At 38.2% G+C, this 21,131-nt stretch overlaps 1 protein-coding gene across 2 annotated transcripts in view; it reads left to right on the top strand.

Moving 5' to 3' along the window:
• RYK (receptor like tyrosine kinase) overlaps positions 1-21,131 on the top strand; it is a 106,203-nt gene that overhangs the window by 76,115 nt on the left and 8,957 nt on the right. For both annotated transcript variants that reach the window (XM_066350319.1, XM_066350318.1), the window contains exons 12-13: positions 1,136-1,245; positions 1,409-1,568. In XM_066350319.1, the coding sequence (XP_066206416.1) occupies positions 1,136-1,245; positions 1,409-1,568 (270 nt within the window). The remainder of the gene's footprint in view (positions 1-1,135; positions 1,246-1,408; positions 1,569-21,131) is intronic.

Here is a 21,131-nt window from a genome sequence, read left to right as displayed (position 1 = left end):
CAGCTGAGCCAGTGACCCTTTGCTCAAGGCAGTGACCCCTTGCTCAAGCCAGCAATTTTGGGATCATGTTGGTGATCTCATGCTCAAGCCGTTGACCCTGTGGCTCAAGCTGGTAAGCCTGTACTCAAACCGATGAACACATGCTCAAGCCGGTGACCTCTAGACTCAAGCAGCTGTCTGTGATCCCATGTTCAAACCAGCGAACCATACTTAAGCCAAATGAGCCCGTGCTGAAGCTGGTGACCTTGGGGTTTCGAAGGTCGCTCTATATACTGCATTATTTGGTCCATATTCAGAGCCATTTGTTCATATTGTACCAAAAGCTAGTGATGACTGGAGGGTATATTTTTAATGTATTTAAGAGGTTAGTCATCTAAGAGATTTTTCTCTTCACTGCTTGTGCACATAGCTGTGTAGCATTTGGTCAGATTCCAAACACTTATGATGGTAGTGGTGGTAAAGCCTGATAGGTGTTTTGCTGCACTAATCTTACAGCCCCATTAAGTTGGTTTCAAGGTTTATAATAATGTATTTGTTACAGTTGCCAGGAGAAAGTAGATTCAAAGGTTGCATTGAGTATTTGGCTTAGTATGTATATTTGAAATGCTTTGTAAATTGGCAAGATTAAAGCCGGGTTCCTAACAAGTGGTTTAGGCTGAAGCCCACGAGCATCACCTGGGGAAGAATTTCATTCCTCAGCCCGCAGTGCTGGCATACTGGCTCCAGAGTGGCATGTTAGCAGAGAGCTATAGGCTTGTATACATGTGAAAAAAGTCCCTTGGGGATAAGCTAATAAAAGCTATTTTAAAAGAAAAGTAGTTATTGAGTAATAAGCATTTGAAATATTACCTTGTGAATTAGCACTGAACAGATTCTTATGAGCAGCTACAATACATGTTGGATGTTAGGGAGATACACCTAACAGGTGAGAGAAGTAAATGGTAAATTACAGAATGGGAAGGACGATAATAGATATAAGTACAGGGAACATATTCTTAGTAAAAAGTAGCTTTTTTTTTTAAAACAGTGTGACGGTATTAAAAGTATTTGGGGATGGAGTAGGATTGCAGAATAGAATAAGCAGCTGCCATCATAATTTTGTGCTAACTGCAAACATCATCTTCTGTTACCACAGGCAATTTCTCAGCAAGACTTGGTACACATGGCTATTCAGATTGCCTGTGGAATGAGCTACCTGGCCAGAAGGGAAGTCATCCACAAAGACCTGGCTGCTAGGAACTGTGTGTAGGTGCCACAGGCTCATCTCTGTCTTTGATGTTTAGTATTCCTTGGAAGTGGGGTTCCTCCTAGAAGTCAAAGTGGGAATTATGTTGTATTTAAGAGTCACCACGATCCATATTTTTTAAATACTCTGATTGCATTTGATATTTATGTCTTTACCTTTCAGCATTGATGACACACTTCAAGTTAAGATCACAGACAATGCCCTCTCCAGAGACTTGTTCCCCATGGACTACCACTGTCTGGGGGACAATGAAAACAGGCCAGTCCGATGGATGGCTCTGGAGAGTCTGGTTAATAATGAGTTCTCCAGCGCGAGCGATGTGGTGAGTGCTGGGGCCCCGGGGAGCCACAAAATGAAAGTGAGGCTGTTTCCATTTTTTTTTAATTTTTTTAAATCTAGTAACTTTTCCCTGAAATTTTTCATTGAGAAAGCAAGTATAGTTAGCTGCCAGTCAGCCAGTTAATGGAGAGAAGCTGTGACCCAGACCATGGCCCATCACTGTACATAATCTCACTTCATCCCCATGGTAGCCCTGTGCGGGGCACTGTTAACACTGTGCGGTGCTGCTGTTATCTCAGTGCTAAAGGGGACAGCATTGACGCTTAGAGAGGTCTCGAAGCATTTGATTATTTTTCTTTTCCTGTTTAAGTCTCAGAATGACCAAGTGGTTCCCAGATCATAAAGATTTATTGTTTTCTTTTTAAAAATGATTTCTTCTAAGGATTGTGTCCTGTGTAATTTATGATGCCTCAGATGTCACCCTTGCCCTTTGCCCGTTTCTTGGTGATTCTGCCCACTCAAGCAGATCCTGTTGTGGGGTTCTTTATACTTAGTGATGGCTAGTTTCAGAAACCACCTACACTTGTGGGCATTTTGCAGGCACTTCTAATGGTTTTTAACTTCTGTCACTTTTTGGTCTGATTTGAAAGATTTATTTATTTTCCTGCCTCTTGCTTGCTGCACTTCATTATTGTAGTGAACATTTAGAAATCAGGTTAAACTGCCGATAAGGTATAAGTACAGGGGGCTATGGGAACATATCCTTGGTTCATAGTAGCCTTTTTTTAAAAACAAACAAACAAACAAACAAACAAACAAACACTTAGTGTGTAGGTATAAAGAAGAATTTTGGGAAGGCATGGGATTTGGAATAAAATAAGCAGCTGCCATGATAATTTTGTGCTAACTGCAAACACTGAATGATCACTCAGTGATATCGGTTAGTGTTACATGTAAAATCTTAATGGGGCCACCATTCAACTTAACTACACTCAGTAATTGAAAGTATACTGCTCACAAAAATGAGAGGATATTTCAAAATGAATATGAAGCAATAAAAAAATATGACCTTTTTTATTAAATAAGAACATCAGAAAACGAACAAGTCAAAGAATGTTGTTCAATTATGCAAATGAATGCAAACCCAACTTTTATTTCATGGTGAAAATGCACTATACAAAAGGCTGAAAGTACTGGAGTATCTGCACGTTCCCTGATCCCCTAATTTTTGTGAGCATTGTATTTAAAATTTCTATATTGAAAAGCTGACAATTTAAAATCCTTGAAATGAGAATGATTTCATAAGGGGAAAACCCTCTTTTGTTAATTAAAACCTACAGTTTTCCCCCCAGAAGCTAGGTTAGCTATTTGATATATTGTGCCTTTTTCACATAACAAGGGTCTTGATAAAATGTGTCCAAATGATATGGTGAAGAATTTACTTATATTGTTTTCTGACCTTTTTTTCTATTGAGGTCTTTTATTGTGCATATCTTCAACATACTTTCATTTAAAATCAAGCGCTCTCAGCCCTGGCTGGTTGGCTCAGTGGTAGAGCATTGGCTCGGTGTATGGATGTCCCAGGTTCCATTTCTGGTCAGGGCACACAGGAGAAGCGCCCATCTGCTTCTCTACCCCTCCCCCTCTCATTTCTCTCTCTCTCTCTCTCTGTCTCTCTCTCTCTCTCTGCCTCTCTCTCTCTGTCTCTCTCTCTGTCTCTCTCTCTCTCTCTTGCCCTACTGCAACCATGGCTCGATTGGAGCGAGTTGATCCTGGGCACTGAGCATGGCTCCATGGCCTCTGCCTCAGGCGCTAAGAGGAACTCGGATGCTGAGTGTCAGAGGATGGAGCAATGCCTCAGATCAGAGCATCGCCCCCTAATGGGCTTGCCATGTGGATCCCAGTCTGGGCACGTGCAGGAGGCTGTCTCCTCTCACTGAATAAAAAAAATAAAAAATCAACCACTCTCTGAAAAAAATAATTACTTGACACACCAGATGGGCAGAGTGATCAGGCAGGGATGCTTTGCTTCGCCAGCAGCTGCAGAAGTTAACAGTGAATAGAGACTTGCTTCGTGTTGCTAAATCATTCCCAGCCAGAGGCAATGGGGCATGTTAAAGGGCGGGTAGAGAAATGCATTCGGACTCCTAGATTCTGAATCTAAGCGCTCATCTTGTATAGCAGTGGGGAGCTAGGCCTAGTGAGTTTTTTCAGAGCTTTCATAATAGAATAAAACTTCTCTAACTTTAAAGTCAAGAAGTTAAAATTTTGAGGAAAACAGTACAAATATGCAAATCAACTCACTCAGTTTTAATGGCTATCTAATGAAAACCTGGAATTTGGAGGGGGAGCGGAGGAAGGGGTTGCTTTTTCATTTTTTATTTTTCTCGAATGTAAAGCGGGAAAACAGAGTGGCTTTAGGCCAGCACACAGCTGCTATATGAATGGCAGTAAGGACCAATTTGTACTGTTTGATAAGACACTTGCTTTGGGGGTTGCCAAAACATTATTTAGAAGTTAGCTGTTTCTTTACCAGTTTCTACATTAAGCACAGCTGTTTTTATGGTGGGGTGGGGTGGATTTAACTTTGGTTTTAGAACATAGTTTTAAAAAACAGTATCAGTTGAATTAGAGCTATATGGTTTTCATATTTACTCCTTTAGTAGGAAACTCTACTCTGAACATTTTTAAATATAGAAAAATAGAAGAAATTTTTCTTAGTGTTTTTTTGAAAATCTCATTTTATAGTTGATTTAAAAGGTTAATTCACTCATGTCTTCGAGATGTTGTTTTTTCAGTGGTTGATTTAAAATATATGTGGTTTTGTGACTCATTGAAATGTATAGCATAGTTGATTTAGTAGAAATTAGTTGTCAGTTGAGATAAACCCAAAACTAATGTAATGGGCAGGAAATAGAAAATATTTCTTAGATGACAGTCTACAAGTATGCCACGTAACTACAAGACTAGGGATTGTTTGATTCTTCCTTATCGAAAAGAGTATTGATAGCTAATATTTCAGAGGGGTGTGCAGGATGGCCACTGGTTCTGGTTGCTTGTACAGTGAGAGTCCCCCAAATGTGCAGTGCTTCATTTAATGGACTTAATTCTGTAAATACGTATTCCATTTTATACTCAAGCACTGATATGAACTGTTTTTATAACACAAAAAAGTTTCAGAGGAACTCCAGAGCGAATATTAAATTAGACATACAGTTTTTGTTTTTCTTTTTTTTTTTTAAGGTGAGAGGAGGGAGAATAGTGAAGCAGACTGCCATGTGCACCCCAACGGGGATCCACCTGGCAACCCCATCTTGGGCCCATGCTCCAGTACTAAGCTATTTTTAGCACCTGAGGCTGATGAGTACTTGACCAACCAAGCCATCTTTAGTGCCCAGGGCCAATGCACTCAAACCAATGGAGCCATGGCTGGCTGTGGAAAGGGAAGAGAAAGAGAGCAGAGAAAGGGGGAGGGTTAGAGAAGCAGGTGGTCACTTCTCCTGTGTGCCCTGACCAGGAATCAAACCCAGGATGTCCATAAGCCAGGCTGATGCTCTGTCCAGTGAGCCACCAGCCAGCACCAACATACACTTTCAATCAGTGAGACTGTAGTTAGTAATATATATATAAGGTCTACCGGAAAGTTCTGTCCGTTTTTGGAATAAAACAAAATACAAATTTTTCTTACCGTCAATAAACTTTATTAAATAATATAATTGCATTATGAATGATTTCTTGCCGGCGTGAGGACAATTTGTATATCCCATTTTTGAAAAATGTTTTATCTTTTGATGCGAAAAATTGAACCAGTGCTTGTTTGATATCTTCTTCATTTTTGAATTTTTTGCCCTTCAAAAAATTTTGTAAGGACAAAAACAAGTGATAGTCGGAGGGTGCTAAGTCCGGGGAATATGGTGGATGCGACAGACATGCTTCCGTAGCATTTCTTCCTTGTTGAAATTCGTAAAAATTACAGTGGCGTAAATGAACTTTATCAGTAGCCATGGGTACACTATCGCTTCATATATAAGACTAACGTGAATCAACTTTGTTTTAGTTAATTTGCTACGTCAGTATGTATACATTAAGTCAGGGGTCCCCAAACTTTTTACGCAGGGGGCCAGTTCACTGTCCCTCAGACCATTGGACTATAAAAAAAACTATGAACAAATCCCTATGCACACTGCACATATCTTATTTTAAAGTAAAAAACAAAACGGGAACAAATACAATATTTAAAATAAAGAACAAGTAACTTTAAATCAACAAACTGGCCAGTATTTCAATGGGAACTATGCTCCTCTCACTGACCACCGATGAAAGAGGTGCCCCTTCTGGAAGTGCGGTGGGGGCTGGATAAATGGCCTCAGGGGGCCGCATGCGGCCCGCAGGCCGTAGTTTGGGGACCCCTGCATTAAGTGATAAAAATAGAGAGGCACACATGCGCCAAATAAACATGTGCTTACATGTCGAAACTTGTGATAGAAACGGCCAGAACTTTCTGGTAGACCTTATATTTCTAAGCAATGTGATCTATAACTCTTCATCTGTGTACACTGCCCTATATTAATTGCTGAAGGCCATATTGAAGATACATGGCTTAATTAAGCAAATATTTCAAAATTATATTTAAAATTAGTTATTTTTATGGTGATGGTATTTTATACATTTTGCAACAGTTCACACATTTTACATAAGAATCCACCTTCCATCAGAATGTAGTCATACCAAATACCTTGTTGCTACTTGATCATTTGATAGCTGTACTTTATTAAAAATCATGAACTTAATGGTAAGCAAATTAACTGAATTACTTTAAAATCATAATTATTTCTAGTGTGTTTTGACATAAACTTACTTGAAATGTCTGTGTGACCCAAATTCTTCTGAGCTGTTCTTAGACTGTGATGGTGAGACTACACATTTATTTATATTTATCATGGTTTGACTCCTAAAATGTTCAAATTTTTCTTCCTTAGATTCTTATAAATTAATTTCCTTTAAAATTGTGTGAGTGTGTGTGTGTGTGTGTGTGTGTGTGTGTGTGTGTGTGTGTATTCCCTCCTCTCCCCAAATACCTTTTGCCTTGGATAATTGAGATTTAAAGAAATAGGAACACCCTTCTGTTTCCTGTGACTGTGATGTGGCTATTAGTGTAAAAGTCCTACTTTTTAGTTTAGTGGGATTTAATAGTTTCTGAGTTCTTATATTAAAGCACAAATGCTAAAAGATTGCTTTTTAACATTTGTATTGAAAATGTGAAACAAATGAACAAACAAATGAAACAGAAACAAACTCATAGACATATAAAACAAACTAATAGTTGCCAGAAAGAGAGGGAGGCTGGGGATGCAGAAAATGGGAAGGGAATGAAGAAATACAAACTTCCAGTTATGTGTTTTAGGGATACAATGTACCTCATAGGGAATATAATCAATAATATTGTTATATCAGTGTGGTGACAGATGGTTACCAGACTTACTGTGGTGATCACTTAAGGTGTATAAATGTTGCATCACTGTGTTGTACACCTGAAACTAATATAGTTAAAAATCTATTTAAAACACAATTCAAGGCCCTGGCCGGTTGGCTCAGTGGTAGAGCGTCGGCCTGGCGTGCAGAAGTCCTGAGTTTGATTCCTGGCCAGGGCATACAGGAGAAGTGCCCATTTGCTTCTCCACCCCTCCCCCTCTCCTTCCTCTCTGTCTCTCTCTTCCCCTCTCACAGCGAGGTTCCGTTGGAGCAAAGATGGCCCGGGCCCTGGGGATGGCTCCTTGGCCTCTGCCCCAGGCGCTAGAGTGGCTCTGGTTGCAACAGAGCGATGCCCCAGAGGGGCAGAGCATCGCCCACTGGTGAGCAGAGCGTCGCCCCCTGGTGGGCGTGCCGGGTGGATCCCGGCGCATGCGGGAGACTGTCTGACTGTCTCTCCCCATTTCCAGCTTCAGAAAAATACAAAAAAAAACCAACCAACCAAACAAAAAAACCACAATTCAAAGAAAGAAAATATATGTATGCGTAATTGTTATGCTCTGTTCTCACTTTATGGAGTTGGGAATTTAAAAGCTACATTTAATAGTTTACTTTTGCTGAAACATTTCATGCAAAATCATATGCAAAACAACTAATATCCATTCCTATTGGATCTCTACACATGTAAAATATATATTTTAGCTACAAATGTAACACCTAATTATATTGCTCAGAAGGGACATTTTTTTTTTGTCCTTAAAAGACTTGCCCTGGCTGGACAACTCAGTTGGCTTAAGCCTCATCCTAATACACAAAGGTTGTGGGTCTGATCCCTGGTCAGGGCACATACCAAACCAGACTGATGTTTCTGTCTCTCTCTTTCTCAAGTTAAATAAAAAAGACTTCACATTTTTGCAATTCTTTTTTTTTTTTTTTTTTGCTGATTGTTAGTTTTTTGTTTTTAATGTGTCTCCAATAAGCAACATCATCTGCCCATCCCCACATGGGAAATGGGTCATGAGTGAAGGTGGCCCAACAACCAGTTGGGAGTTGGAGGCAGAGAGGTGGGAGGCCTGCAGGCTCAAACCCCCACATTGGATGTTATGTTTGGAGGAACCCCGCCCCCACCCAGGGTAGGTTAGATTTTGTCTACTAGGCCACAGGCCCCTGAGAACAGTGGAGAGTACTGAGGCCCTGGGGCCCTGTCTTAGGACAGTTAGAAATTTGGAGGCCTGCCAGCCCCCAAGAGCAGTTAGAAATCAGGGGAGGTCGATCCTTGTCCCTGGTGGTTAGAAGCTCCAGGCTGTTAGAGATGGGCTGCCTATGCCTCAGCCCCCAGATGTTAGAGATTTGCCAGGGTCAGGGGGACTGGAACCCCTGTTTTGGAAGGAAGTAGTTATGAGATTGAGGGAATGCTCTGAGCTTCCCAGACAAGAACTGCAAGTTAGGGAGGGCCAGGGCTGTTTGGGACTGTCCCAGAGGAGCTGGGTGTCCTGCCTGGGTGATGCCGCTGTCACTGCGGTTTCTCTGTCTTCGTAGTCCTGGCTTCCTCCTTGGCAGGAGGTGGGGACCTCTGGGGGGAAGCTGAAGTGGTGGGGTTGGGGCTCCTTGACTCTGACTGAGCATCTATCCCGGCATGCTCCTTCTGGATGAGGTCCTCCAGCTCCTTCTTCCATCCGAGGAGGTCGGCTAAAGCCAGACAGCCCTGATCACAGTCACCCAGCCAGGCCACATCCCTGTAGGCCTTCTTGGAGTCAAAGTCCATGCCCCCTCCGAGGCCCATCATCATTCCCAGGAAGGGGTCAGTCTGGCCAGTTTTTTCCTTGTTGATGAGCAGGCGTGGTGTAGAGAGAGGTGCCCTGGGGGGATGGTGAGCTGAGTGCTGAGGACCTGTCCTAGCTTCCCCAGCCCCCAGCCCCTGCAATTCTTTATAGTTAAAAACTCTACATGAGTTGTTTGGAATTGTATTGTTGTTTTCCCTCCTATAAATAATACAGTGTGTCTCTGGGTTGTATTTTCACAGTTTTTAATGGGAAGATTAAAATATTTTAATATGTCAAGATTTTTATTATGTTAATATCAGCTCTTAACTATTGACCTTAGGAAACATGTACAACTAGATCTGACTAGTTATAAATCTCTTTCTAATATTATTTTAAGATATGATATCATGGGCATTCTTAAGAATTTCTGGCTATTGTTTTTATTCTGTTTTCATCAGATGTGAATACCACCATAGGTTTTTTTACTTTCTTTTCCTTTATTTGAAAATAATATTTTGATTTATATCTTCTTTGAATAATTTAGCTAATTATAGTAGCTAACAATTCTGCTAGTATGTGACTATCTTGTATTAAAAGACTAAATGCAATCAAGAATGCACAATGTACAAGTAAGAGTTTCTTTCTTGTTGGTTTTCTTGTCTTTATGGTATTACATTGAGTTTTAAAAGCATTTTCTTGGGAAAGAACAAGTCAAGCAAATGATTTTAATGCTAATCTTATCAGTGTGGTTTATGGCCATGAGGAGATTTTTAAAAGGTATTTGAACAGTTTTTTGGGTGCTGGGAAAATTAAAATGTGTTCCTGTACCTTCATGCTATTTATTTTGTAAACATTAAATGTTACATAGAAAGGGGAAAATCTGTATAGTTATCAAGATAGTACATTTATAGCAGAGTGCTTCTTATTACCAGTGTTTGCCCAGTCCCACGGAAATCCCATTGCCACACCCTGAGCAGACTTGAGTAGGGGAAACTCAGATTTGTAACACACCCATGAAGAGCGGTGTCCTGAACTACTCTACTATCAAAGACAAAACTGTAGTTTTCAGAGAATGCTTATTTTTTGAAGTATAGTAAACTTTATATTATTTCTCCATTTTTAATTTTAGAATAATGCTTAGATGCCAAATAATTGTTTCCATTATAGTTGCAGATTTTACACATCTACAATCTTAGACTTATTATTTAAATATAAAATTAATATTAAGAGCAGTTGATATAAAGAAAGACATTAAAAAAAACTAGAGAAGTGATGGTATCATTCAGACATTAGGAAATGTAGATTTACAGTTTAATATTAAGAAGTTATGCCTGACCAGGCAGTGGCACAGTGGATAGAATGTCAGACTGGGACACAGAGGACCCAGGTTCAAAACCCCGAGGTTGCTGGTTTGAGCCACAGGCTCACCAGCTTGAACACGGGGTTGCTGGCTTGAGTGTGGGATCATAGGCATGACCCCATGGTTGCTGACTCGAGGCCAAGGTTGCTGGCTTGAGCAAGGGGTCATTCGCTCTGCTGGCGCCCCCCCCCCGCCCCCCCTCAAAGTACATATGAGGAAGCAACCAATGAACAACTAGGAGCTGCAATGAAGAATTAGTGCTTCTCATCTCTCTCCCTTCTTGTCTCTCTGTCCCTGTCTGTCCTTCTCTCTCTCTCTCTTTGTCTCTGTCGCTTAAATATATTAAGAAGTTGTTTAATTTTATTTAATAACATTATTTTTATAGCTCTAATATTTCCTGGGAATGAGGAATAAGTGGGTTTATTTCAGGAACAGTTCATATATTTTCAGAGGTTACCAGTTGCTGTCTTTTGATTGAGTAGTTGCCCTTGATGTATTTCCTATGTTTGTGTCTCCCTAAGAGTAGATATTTTTCTTAAGAGATCTTGTTAATATTCCTGCCCTGCCCTTTGTATTTAACATTCCCTTCAGATAGACCCAGTGTCTGGTGGAGCAGTGTCTGCACATCTGTACAGTGGAGAGAAGTGCCCTAAATAGCGGAAATATGGGATGGCCTGGTAGGCATCCAGTATTAGCTCTTCTGTCTTTCCTAATCAGAATCTAGGACAGATCTGTAGGTGAATAGTCTTTTTTCAGTCACGTGTGACATCCTGTGTCTAAAGAGATTATTTAAGTTGAGTTTGCAACATGTACTAAATTTGACACCCGATGCAATCAGTGCATTTTATATATAGTCATTGTACATCTGGGTACATTTGTTTAGCTAGAATAAGAAACTGTTTGCCACAGTGATAAATCTGGAGGCATATTAAGAGTTATAGGTAACAGTGAACACTGAAGAATTATTAAAAGGACCCAACGCCTTCAAGGGTTACTTGTATAAATTTATTGGATCTTAAAATTTTAATAGTAAAACTTTTTCAAAGTAACATGATCCTATAGGTGTATATTTCAGTTATAGCTATTGAAAAGGCCTAGAAAATATATGTCTGAAAAATTAAAATTCACAGAATAATAAACTTCAAAAACTGGATATTTAGGAAGGGATATATATCATACTAACAAGGCTCGTACCGTATGTACAGTGGACTACCAGTTTTGAAAACTTGTGAAAATTGCTTAATGTTAATAAATTGAATAAACCCAATTTTCCACTGCTAGGGACATTTCTTCATGATATTTTGATCTTCGAAGTGAAGTCCTAAAGTGAGTTGGTGAAGAAAGCTTCTTCCCCTGTTTTTCATAGTCTCTGTCCTTACCTTCTAGCTTTTTAACTTCTATACTGCTCACAAAAATTAGGGGATATTTCAAAATAAATATGAAGCGATAAAAAAAGAAGCATTTGATTTTTTGTTGTTAAACAAGAACATCAGAAAAGCAAATGACAAGTCAAAGAAAGTTGTTCGACTATGCAAATGAGATGCAAAACAAACTTATTTCATTGGTGAAAATGCGCTATACAAAAGGCGGAAAGTACTGGAGTATCTGCACATTCCCTGATCCCCTAATTTTGTGAGCAGTGTATTTTCCACTGTACATTTTCTTATATTCTACATTTCAGCCAGTCTGGGATTCCTGCTTGGTCCAAACATACCAGGTTCTTTTATGACCTGTGATGTTGTCTTCTTTGGATTCCCCAGATAATTTTGTACATACCTAACACCACCTATTTCTCACATCCTGCCTCACATATTTGTGGACAAGTCATTCTTCCTGGAATGGGCAGTGGTAACTCTGCCTTACTTATTTTCCTTTAGCAGATGTTCCATAGTTACAGAATTGAAGTTGACATAAATATACAGTGTGTCCATAAAGTCATGGTGCACTTTTGACTGGTCACAGGAAAGCAACAAAAGATGATAGAAAAGTGAAATCTGCACCAAATAAAATGAAAACTCTCCCAGTCCCAGTTTCATACCTATTCAGTGCAGTTTGATGTGGGCTCATGCACAGATTTTTTAGGGCTCCTTAGGTAGCTATCCCGTATAGCCTCTCACGCAGGGGTCTTCAAACTTTTTATAAAAACCGCCCATTTTTTCAATGCTGGTCAACCTGTTCCCTACCACACAACCAAACAGCGCTGCGATTGGCCCACCATGAAAGCTGGACCGCCCACTACTGGGCGGTAGAGACCAGGTTGACCAGCACTGCAAAAGTGGGCGGTTTTTATAAAAAGTTTGATGACCCCTGACACTGACTGATGGCCTACCAGAACAGGGTTTCTCCACCAAACTGCCTGTTTCCTTCAACTGCTTATCCCACTGAGTCATGTTATTCCTATGTGGTGGCGCTTCGTTATAAACACGCTGCACTTTGGTCACAAATTTGAATTTAGCGAGCCACAGAACACACTGAACTTTCCTCTGTACCGTCCACATCTCGACTGGCATGGCTATGGGCTGCTCCGCTGTATACACAGTGTTACGTCATCATCTGCGCATGCGTACATGCTGCCACATCCTACAGAAACTGGGAGGATTTTCCTTTTATTTGATGATTTCACATTTCTCTCGTCTTTTGTTGCTTTCCTGTGACTGGTCAAAGGTGCACCATGACTTTACAGACACACTGTATATACATTTTGGTTCATTTATTTTAAGAACATTCACAGCCAGGAGTGCTAATCTTATCCTTGGAAAGCTGTGTTACTTGACTGTGTAAGAGAATGCTGAATGGCCTCACACTGTCTTCCTCTCCTGTTTCCGTGCTGAATCCTCACATTTCTCCTCATCTCATTCTTACAGACTTCGCATCACAGATCCCATATGTTCTTTTGACCATAGCTGTTATTTGAGTAAATCAGCAGTTGTCAACCTTTTTCTTTTTCTTTTCTTTTTTTTTTTTTTTTTTTTACAAAGACAGAGAATCAGAGAGAGGGATAGACAGGGACAGACAGGAACAGAGAGAGAGATGAGAAGCATCAATCATCAGTTTTTCTTTGTGACACCTCAGTTGTTCATTGATTGCTTTCTCATATGTGCCTTGACCGCGGGCCTTCAGCAGACTGAGTCACCCCTTGCTCAATCCAGTGACCTCGGGGTCTCAAACCTGGGTTCTTCCATATCCCAGTCCGATGCTCTATCCACTGCGCCACCGCCTGGTCAGGCAACCTTTTTCATCTTCACAGCACACATAAACTAATTACTAAAATTCTGTGGTACACTAAAAAATATATTTTTTACTGATCTAACAAAATAATACATAGATATAATTTTGATTTTCACTGGACTGCTATGGTTGTATTGGCTGTTGTCATTTTTTTTTCAACTTGACAGTTTAAGGTAACAGAAGTCAATGTCAATAGGTATTGCATGTTTTAAAAATTCTTGTGGCATACCAGTTGAAAATTGCTGGAGCAAATGATTTATTAATTCACCTTTGTGGCCTGGTTCCCCCAGCCCCCTTTAATTATTAGACATACTGCATAGATGTCTACTCTGCCTTTTTACCCAGGGCCCCTGTTTTTGATAACTTGAGTGCAATCTTTGATTAGTGCTTTTGTTTAGTAAATCCTAAGTCACTGTGAAGATGCAAACAAGACTTAGGATAGCAGGTAGAATATCTGGTTTGGGGAAAATTTGATGACTGATGTTGAGTTCAAGATACTGATAGGTGGAATGTGGGTCTGCAGTTTTGGAAAGGCATAGAAGCAGATTATTAGAAATTAGACATCAGATTTTGAAAAGTGATGATTGGATGAACAAGAGTACTTGATCCCTGAAGCAGTGAAATATAGAGAGAAGAAAACCAAGGGGGTAGGGAATGTTTATTTTTAATTAGTGAGAAAAGAAAGAAAGAAAACAAAAATACAAAGAGAATCCAGAGAATTCTGTGTCACAGAAACCAAGGAAAGAAATAGTTTCAAGAAGAATCTAGTCTATAAACATATCTGCAGTGTTCAGAAAGAATGAGGAAATAATTGGGGTGGTGGCTTTTGAACAAGCAGGTTTAGTAAATCATTAAAGAGAGATGTGATTGTTGAGGGCTCTGTGGAAGTTGAGACAGTGTTGGCAATAAATAGATTATACTTTGAAGTTCTGCTATGCAGAAGAATGAAAGGATCATCGCTTGATGGGACAGCAGGATCAAGAGAGGCTTTATTTTGTTATTTTTGTCTTTTGTTTTATTATATGGGGTGGTTTGTTTTGTATTTTAGGCCAGGGAAGCAATTGGGAGAGGGACATTGGACATGTTGGTTATTTGAGGGGAGGCCCAAGAGATGATGAGTGAATGCAGCGAGGCATCCAGGTAAAGGAACAGTCATGGGACAGGAGGAAGTATACCTCCTTTCTGAGACAGGAGTAAAACAAAAGCTAGAAGGAGAGAGAAAATACAGAAAATTCTTGAAGAAGGATCTCTCATTGAGCTGTTGGACAGCATCACTTTGCTGAATATATGTGTAATTGAGGTCCCCGAAGACATGGAGTAGAGGCTGCAGGGTGGACAGAAAGAATAAGGAAGAAATAACAACTGAAATGTTTTTAAATTTGTTGAAAACTATAAACCCACAAATTTAAGAACTCAACAAACCCCAAATACAGGAATTCTGAAGAAACTAAACCACAGTGCATTATAACCAAATTCTTCAAAACTGGCCATAAAGAGGGAAAAAAACCATGTTCCTATATTAACAGAGGATCCAAGGAAAGTATGGCAGCAAATTTCTCATTGGATGCAGTACAACGGAGAAGACAGTAAAGCAACATCTTTAAAGTACTGTAAGAAAAAACTATTAACATATACAATTCTATACCCAGGGAAAGTATCTCTCAAAAATGAGGGCGAAATAAAGACTTTTTTAGAAATATAATAGCTAAAGGAATTCATCACCAGCAGACCCATACTATGAAATATTAGAGGAAATTCTTTAGGAACCAAAAATACTCCATGGAAATATGGATCTATACAAAGGGACAAAGGGTACCAGAAATGGTAACTACATAGGTAATATGTAAGATTTTCTTCTTATTATTTAAATCTCTTTAAAAGATAATTGGAAACATCTCAGTGCCTCTCTCTCAGTAATTCATCAGGTAGAAAATCAGTAAGTTGAGTGACAGTTATCAACCAACATGGATCTACTTAACAAATCCAGAACATTCTTTTCCAACAATAGCAGAATGCATATTCTTTTCAAGTGTACACGGAATATTTACTAAGCTAGACCTTATTCTGGGCAATAAAACAAATCAATAAATTTAAAAGGATTTGATTCATACAAAGGAGGGTTTTGTGAACACAATGTAATTAATTTAAAAATCAAATACAGGAATCTAGAATATCCCAGGTATTTAGAAACTAAATAATACATTTCCAGATAACTCATGTGTCAAAGAAGAAAGCAAAAGGGAAAATATATAATATTTAGAATTGAATTTAAAACACATTTCAAAAATTTTGGGATGGTGCTTAAGGGGGACATACAGGGTGGGGCAAAGTAGGTTTAAAGTGTGAGTACATGAAACAACTTATTTTATTAATTACTAGCTGTACTCGGCCACGTGTTGCTGTGGCTCAGTCTGGTTAAATGGAAAAGAAAGAAAGAGAAAGCGCACGTTTCTAATACTATGTTTAATTTCACAATGCTTCTGGGTATACAATATTTTTTGTTGTTCCATTGTCTGTGCAGATATAGAGATTGTCTGGTTTGCCGACTCTCAAACACGCAACATATAATTGTTCATGTGAGAAGCAATCCATGACTAGATCTAAACCGCACAATTCTAAAGATTGGCCCTAAGCTTTGTTGATGGTGATTGCAAATGCCAATCAAATTGGGAACTGCAGTCTCTTAAGTTGAAATGGCATATCTGTTGGAATCATAGGAATGCGAGGAATGAGGACATCTTCACCTTTGAAAGGTCCTGTCAAGATTGTTGCTTCTACAACATTGCTCATTAATTTTTTTACTGCAAGCCACATGCCATTGCAAAGCTTTGGCTGGTTGATATTTCGTAACATGATAATTGGCACGCTTATTTTCAATTGCAGTACGTGCGGTGGCATCCCTGGCAGATCAAGTGAATTCAAAAATTCTGTTGGATAATTAACCACTTCGTCTGCTTCCACAACAGTGTCGACGGACTTGTGACTGCCTCACTTTGAATGTTAGACTGAATAATGTTAAGTTCGTAGACCTCTTTGTTCTTGGCCGCAAAAATAGCTCGTTCACTCAGCCAATTGTGATTCTTATAATTGGTTTGAATATTGCGAAATACTTTTTCAACCAGTTCTTCTTTTGATGTCACTAAATTGCAGAAGTTATGAGGCAATGAAATTCATCCTGAGGTCAGATCAACTGGCACCTTTCCGTTCCTAATTTCCAGCAATTGATGTGAGAATATCTCAGCTGATTGATCGTTTTGCAGCTGGACTCGCATATTTGTAGTTAATTTTAATGTCTTTACGTGTTGCCACCAAGTAGAGTATTCCAGGCAAGCATTTATTTCATCCGTTGGTGTCGATCGAGGAATTACAGGTAATGTTTGCCTGAAATCTCCTGCAAGCAATATTAATGTGTTCCCAAATGGTCCAATGTTTTTACGCAAATCTTACAATGATACATCAAGAGCCTTAAGCGATTTTTTGTGCGCCATTGTGCATTCATCCCAAACAGTAAGTTTGCATTTCTACAATACTTTTCCCGTGCCAGATGCTTTGGAAATGTTGCACGTGGGAGTTTCAATGAATTGCATGTTCAATGGCAATTTCAAAGCAGAATGAGCTGTTCTTCCACCTGAAAGCAATGTCGCAGCTATTCTGGACGACACAAGGGGCTAAGGCTATGTCATTTGGGGATCGAATTGCTGCCAGAATCAATCTAATTAGGAATGTTTTACCATTTCCTCCTGGCACATCTAAGTAGATTTCTCCAATCCCATTATTGACAGTTTGCATTATTTGATCGTAAATGCCTTTTTGCTCAAGCGTTAGCTTAGGAATATTTGATTGCACATACAACAAAAGATCACCTGTGTTGTAATTTTGTTTACGACACAATTCTACATCAAACGAAGCAGCAGCAGATTGATTCGGTGATGACATTCCCAATTGATTGAGGACTTTGTTCGTGATTTCTAAGCACAAATCTTCAATCATCATCAACACTTCTTTGTAGATTTCTGCTGTGAAATCCATGTTCATATTTGAATTTTCCTTGCGTATTTGATGGAAAATATCTTCAGCCGTGTGCGATTTATATTTCTCCCATAACATTGAAATGGAATCGTAAAATATTTAGTACAGTGGTACCTTGCAATATGAACAGACCAACATACAAATGTTTTAAGATACGAGCTGTGACTCTGTATTTTTGTTCAAGATCCGAGCGAAATTCTGATACGAGTTGTGATTCAAGAAGCTGCCACTAGTTGGCGTGTTGGCGCATGGATCCAGTATGGGCAGTTTGACATGCTAGTTGACTGACTTATGAGCTCAGTTACAGAACGAATTAAATTCGTATCTCAAGGTACCACTGTATAATGTGTGTTGCTTTTACGTCCAACAGATGGCGCTGTTTTTCAAAAAAAGCATGTTTTTACCTGTCACAGGTGTGACATCTATATAATAGTAGGTATATAAAAACATAAAAACGCGCATGTTCGAATGCAACATGTCAAAATTTCAAAGCAATCGATGAAGATCTTTCAGAGATTTAAGATTTTAAACAAACGAACATTTACATTTTTATTTATATAGATTATATTTTCTATACGAATAACTGTAAACCTACTTTTGCCCTATCTATTATTAAACATCAATATTAAAAAAGAAAAAATCTCAAATTAGTGGTCTTAGTTTTCACCTTAATAAGCTAGAAAAAGTACAAATTAAATTCCAAGTAAGTAAATGAAGGGAAATAAAGATTATGTAGAAGTCAGTGAAATGTGAAACAGAAAAACAATAAATTGTTGAAACCAATGCTTAATTCTTTCATTATATCATTAATGATAAATCTCTTGCCAGACTAATTAGGAAAATAAGTTGTAAATTAATATATGACACATGAGAGGTAATATTACAGATTGTCACAGTTATTACATAGCAGAATATTATAAACAACTTTTTTCCTAATAAATTCAGACACATAGGTAAAATGGACAAATTCTTTGGAAGATAAAAATTTTCAAAGCTCACTGAAGTGTAGTGGATAACCAGAATAGCCCTGTATTTATGAAAGAAATTGAATTTTTATTTAAAAGCCTGTCCTAAAAGAAAACTCTGGGTCCATAGTGAAGTTAGGGCACTGTTGAGTGCCTCCAAACATTTCAAGAAGAGATCATAAAAACTACAAATTTTCAGAAAATTGAGGAATGAATACTTTCTAATTCATCTTAACGAGGGCAGCATTACCTGAAACAACACCAGACCAACGATCAGAAGAAAACTACAGCTCATTATTCTTCATGATCATAGACTCAAAAATTTTAACCAAAAGTTTGGCAAATAGAATCCAAAAATATTTTTAAAAAATAGTATGACCACATAGGCTTTATCTCAAGAATAACATTTGTTTTACCACTTGAAAATCAAATAGGACAATTTACTATATTAATATATTAAAGATAAACAAACAAGTATATCATCTCAATAGATGCAGGAAAGTATTGGAAGAGAGTTCAAAATTCATTCCTAATAAAAAATGATAGCACCTGGGTATAGAACTTCCTCAGTCTGATAAAGGGCATCTACAAAAATGAAAACCTATAGCTAATATTATACTTAATGTGGTAAGACTGAGTTCTCTTGACCTAGTAACAGAAACAAGGAAGCCCATTCTCATCACTTCTCTAGTATTGTACTTGAGGTTTCAGCCAGTGCACTAAGGCAAGAAAAAGAAATAAAAAATTGGATAGGAAAAAGTAGCTGTTTGTGGATATGATCACCTATGAGGAAAATCCAATGTGATGTACAAAATAGCTCCTAGAACTAACAAATGAGTTTAATAAGATTACAGGATACAAGAGCAATAATCAGTTATATTTCTATATACTAATAATGGAAAATCAGAAAATAAAGTTTTTCAAAACATGAAAGCATCAAAAATATGAAGTTCTTAGGAATATATCTGATGAAATATGTGACCTACAGAATGAAAATATAAAACATTCTACAGAGAAATTAAAGACCAATATAAATGGAGAGGTAGACCTTATTTATTGGTTAGAAAACTCAAAATATTAAGATGTTCATTCTCTCCAAGTTGATCTATAAATTCAACACAGTCCTAAAGAAAATCTTGTCAGGCTATTTGTTTTCATTTTTTGGTAAAAATTGACAAGTTGATTTCAAAAATAGATATAAACATGCAAAGGACTTAGAATAGCCAAAACAACTTTGAAAAGTTAACAAAGTTGGAGGTCTGATTACAAATTACAGTAAACAAGACAATGTGGTGTTGGCATTAAAGTAGACAGATGGATCAATGGGACCAGAATAAAGTATCTAATTAATAATTGGCCCACATATGTATGAACAACTAATTTGCAACAAAAGTTCAAAGGCAATTCAGTGGAGAAAGGTTTCTCTTTTAAACACACAGCCCTGGAGCAACTGGATATCCAGCTACAGAAAATGAACTTCAATCCCATACCTTGCTCCATATACAAAAGTTAACTCAAAATAGACTATAGACCAAATGTAAGGTCTAAAACTATAAAACCTATGAAAGAGACATAGAAAATCTTGGGCTTTTGCGTTAAACAAATATTTCATAGATAATACACCAAGATGTATTAAAGTACAAGTTAGACTATCGAAATTTATAATTTGTGCTTTCTGAAATACAGTGTTAAGAGAAAAGACAAGTCACACTTGGAGAAAATATTTACAAATCATATATCTGATAAAGGACATATATATATGCAGAATATATAAAAGAACTCTCAAAACTCAGTAATAGAAAAGCAATCCAGTATTAAAATGGGCAAAATATTTGAACAGACACTTCACCAGCCAAGATGTACAAATAGCATGTAAGCACATGAAAATATGGTTATTGGCATTAGTCATTAGGAAAATGTAAACCAACCACAAATACACACCCATTCAATATGACTAAAATTGAGAGGATTGAAGTGCTTGCAAAGATATGGAGGGCATACAGGTCTCTTACACTGCTGGTAGAAATCTAATATGGTACTTTCATTTTGGAAAACAGTTTGGCAGTTTCTTGAGAAGTTAAATACATATGTACCATAGCCATTTTGCTGGTAGATAAATGAAAGCATATGTCCTTACCACTACTTGTGCACAAATGTTTATAGCTTTATTTTTAGTAGCTGAACCTGTAAATAATCCAGATGTCCATCAACAGGTAAATGGATAAACAAATCGCTATATTCATACAGTGGACTACTTAATTCGACAATGCAAAGGGATGAATTGTTGAAACATTCTGTACCATGAATGAATCTCAGAATTGTCATTCTGAGTGAAAGAAGCTAGGCAAGAAAAAAAGTGTCCAGTTTAAGTGATTACATTTATATAATTGTAGAAAATCCAGACTAATCTACAATGACAGAAAGTTACTTGGGGATGGTAGAGGTGAGAGGAAGAGATTAGAGCAGGGCGTACCTTTGGAGGCGACAGATACGTTTGTTATCTTGATTCTGGCAGTGGTTTCAAGGGTATAGACATGTCAGGATTTAAGATACACAATATTTTATGTGCAGTTCCTTGTATGTCAGCCACACAACAATAAACAAAGCTGTCTTTGCTATATGACCACCTAACATATCTAACACCAGTTCCTAAATTTGTTGGATCTTAAGATGCACCTAGGACTCTAGTTAAAAATACTGCATTCCAGGCTTTGGAACTTTTAGGCTAGGACGGGGGGATCCATACTTTAAACATACACCCCAAATGGCTCTTCTCATTAGTCAAGCTTGGC

The sequence above is a fragment of the Saccopteryx leptura genome, chromosome 10 (assembly GCF_036850995.1).
Source record: "Saccopteryx leptura isolate mSacLep1 chromosome 10, mSacLep1_pri_phased_curated, whole genome shotgun sequence".
NCBI classification, from domain to species: Eukaryota; Metazoa; Chordata; class Mammalia; order Chiroptera; family Emballonuridae; genus Saccopteryx; species Saccopteryx leptura.
Note: the sequence above shows the minus strand (reverse complement) of the source record. Positions and strands in the feature narration are given on the sequence as shown.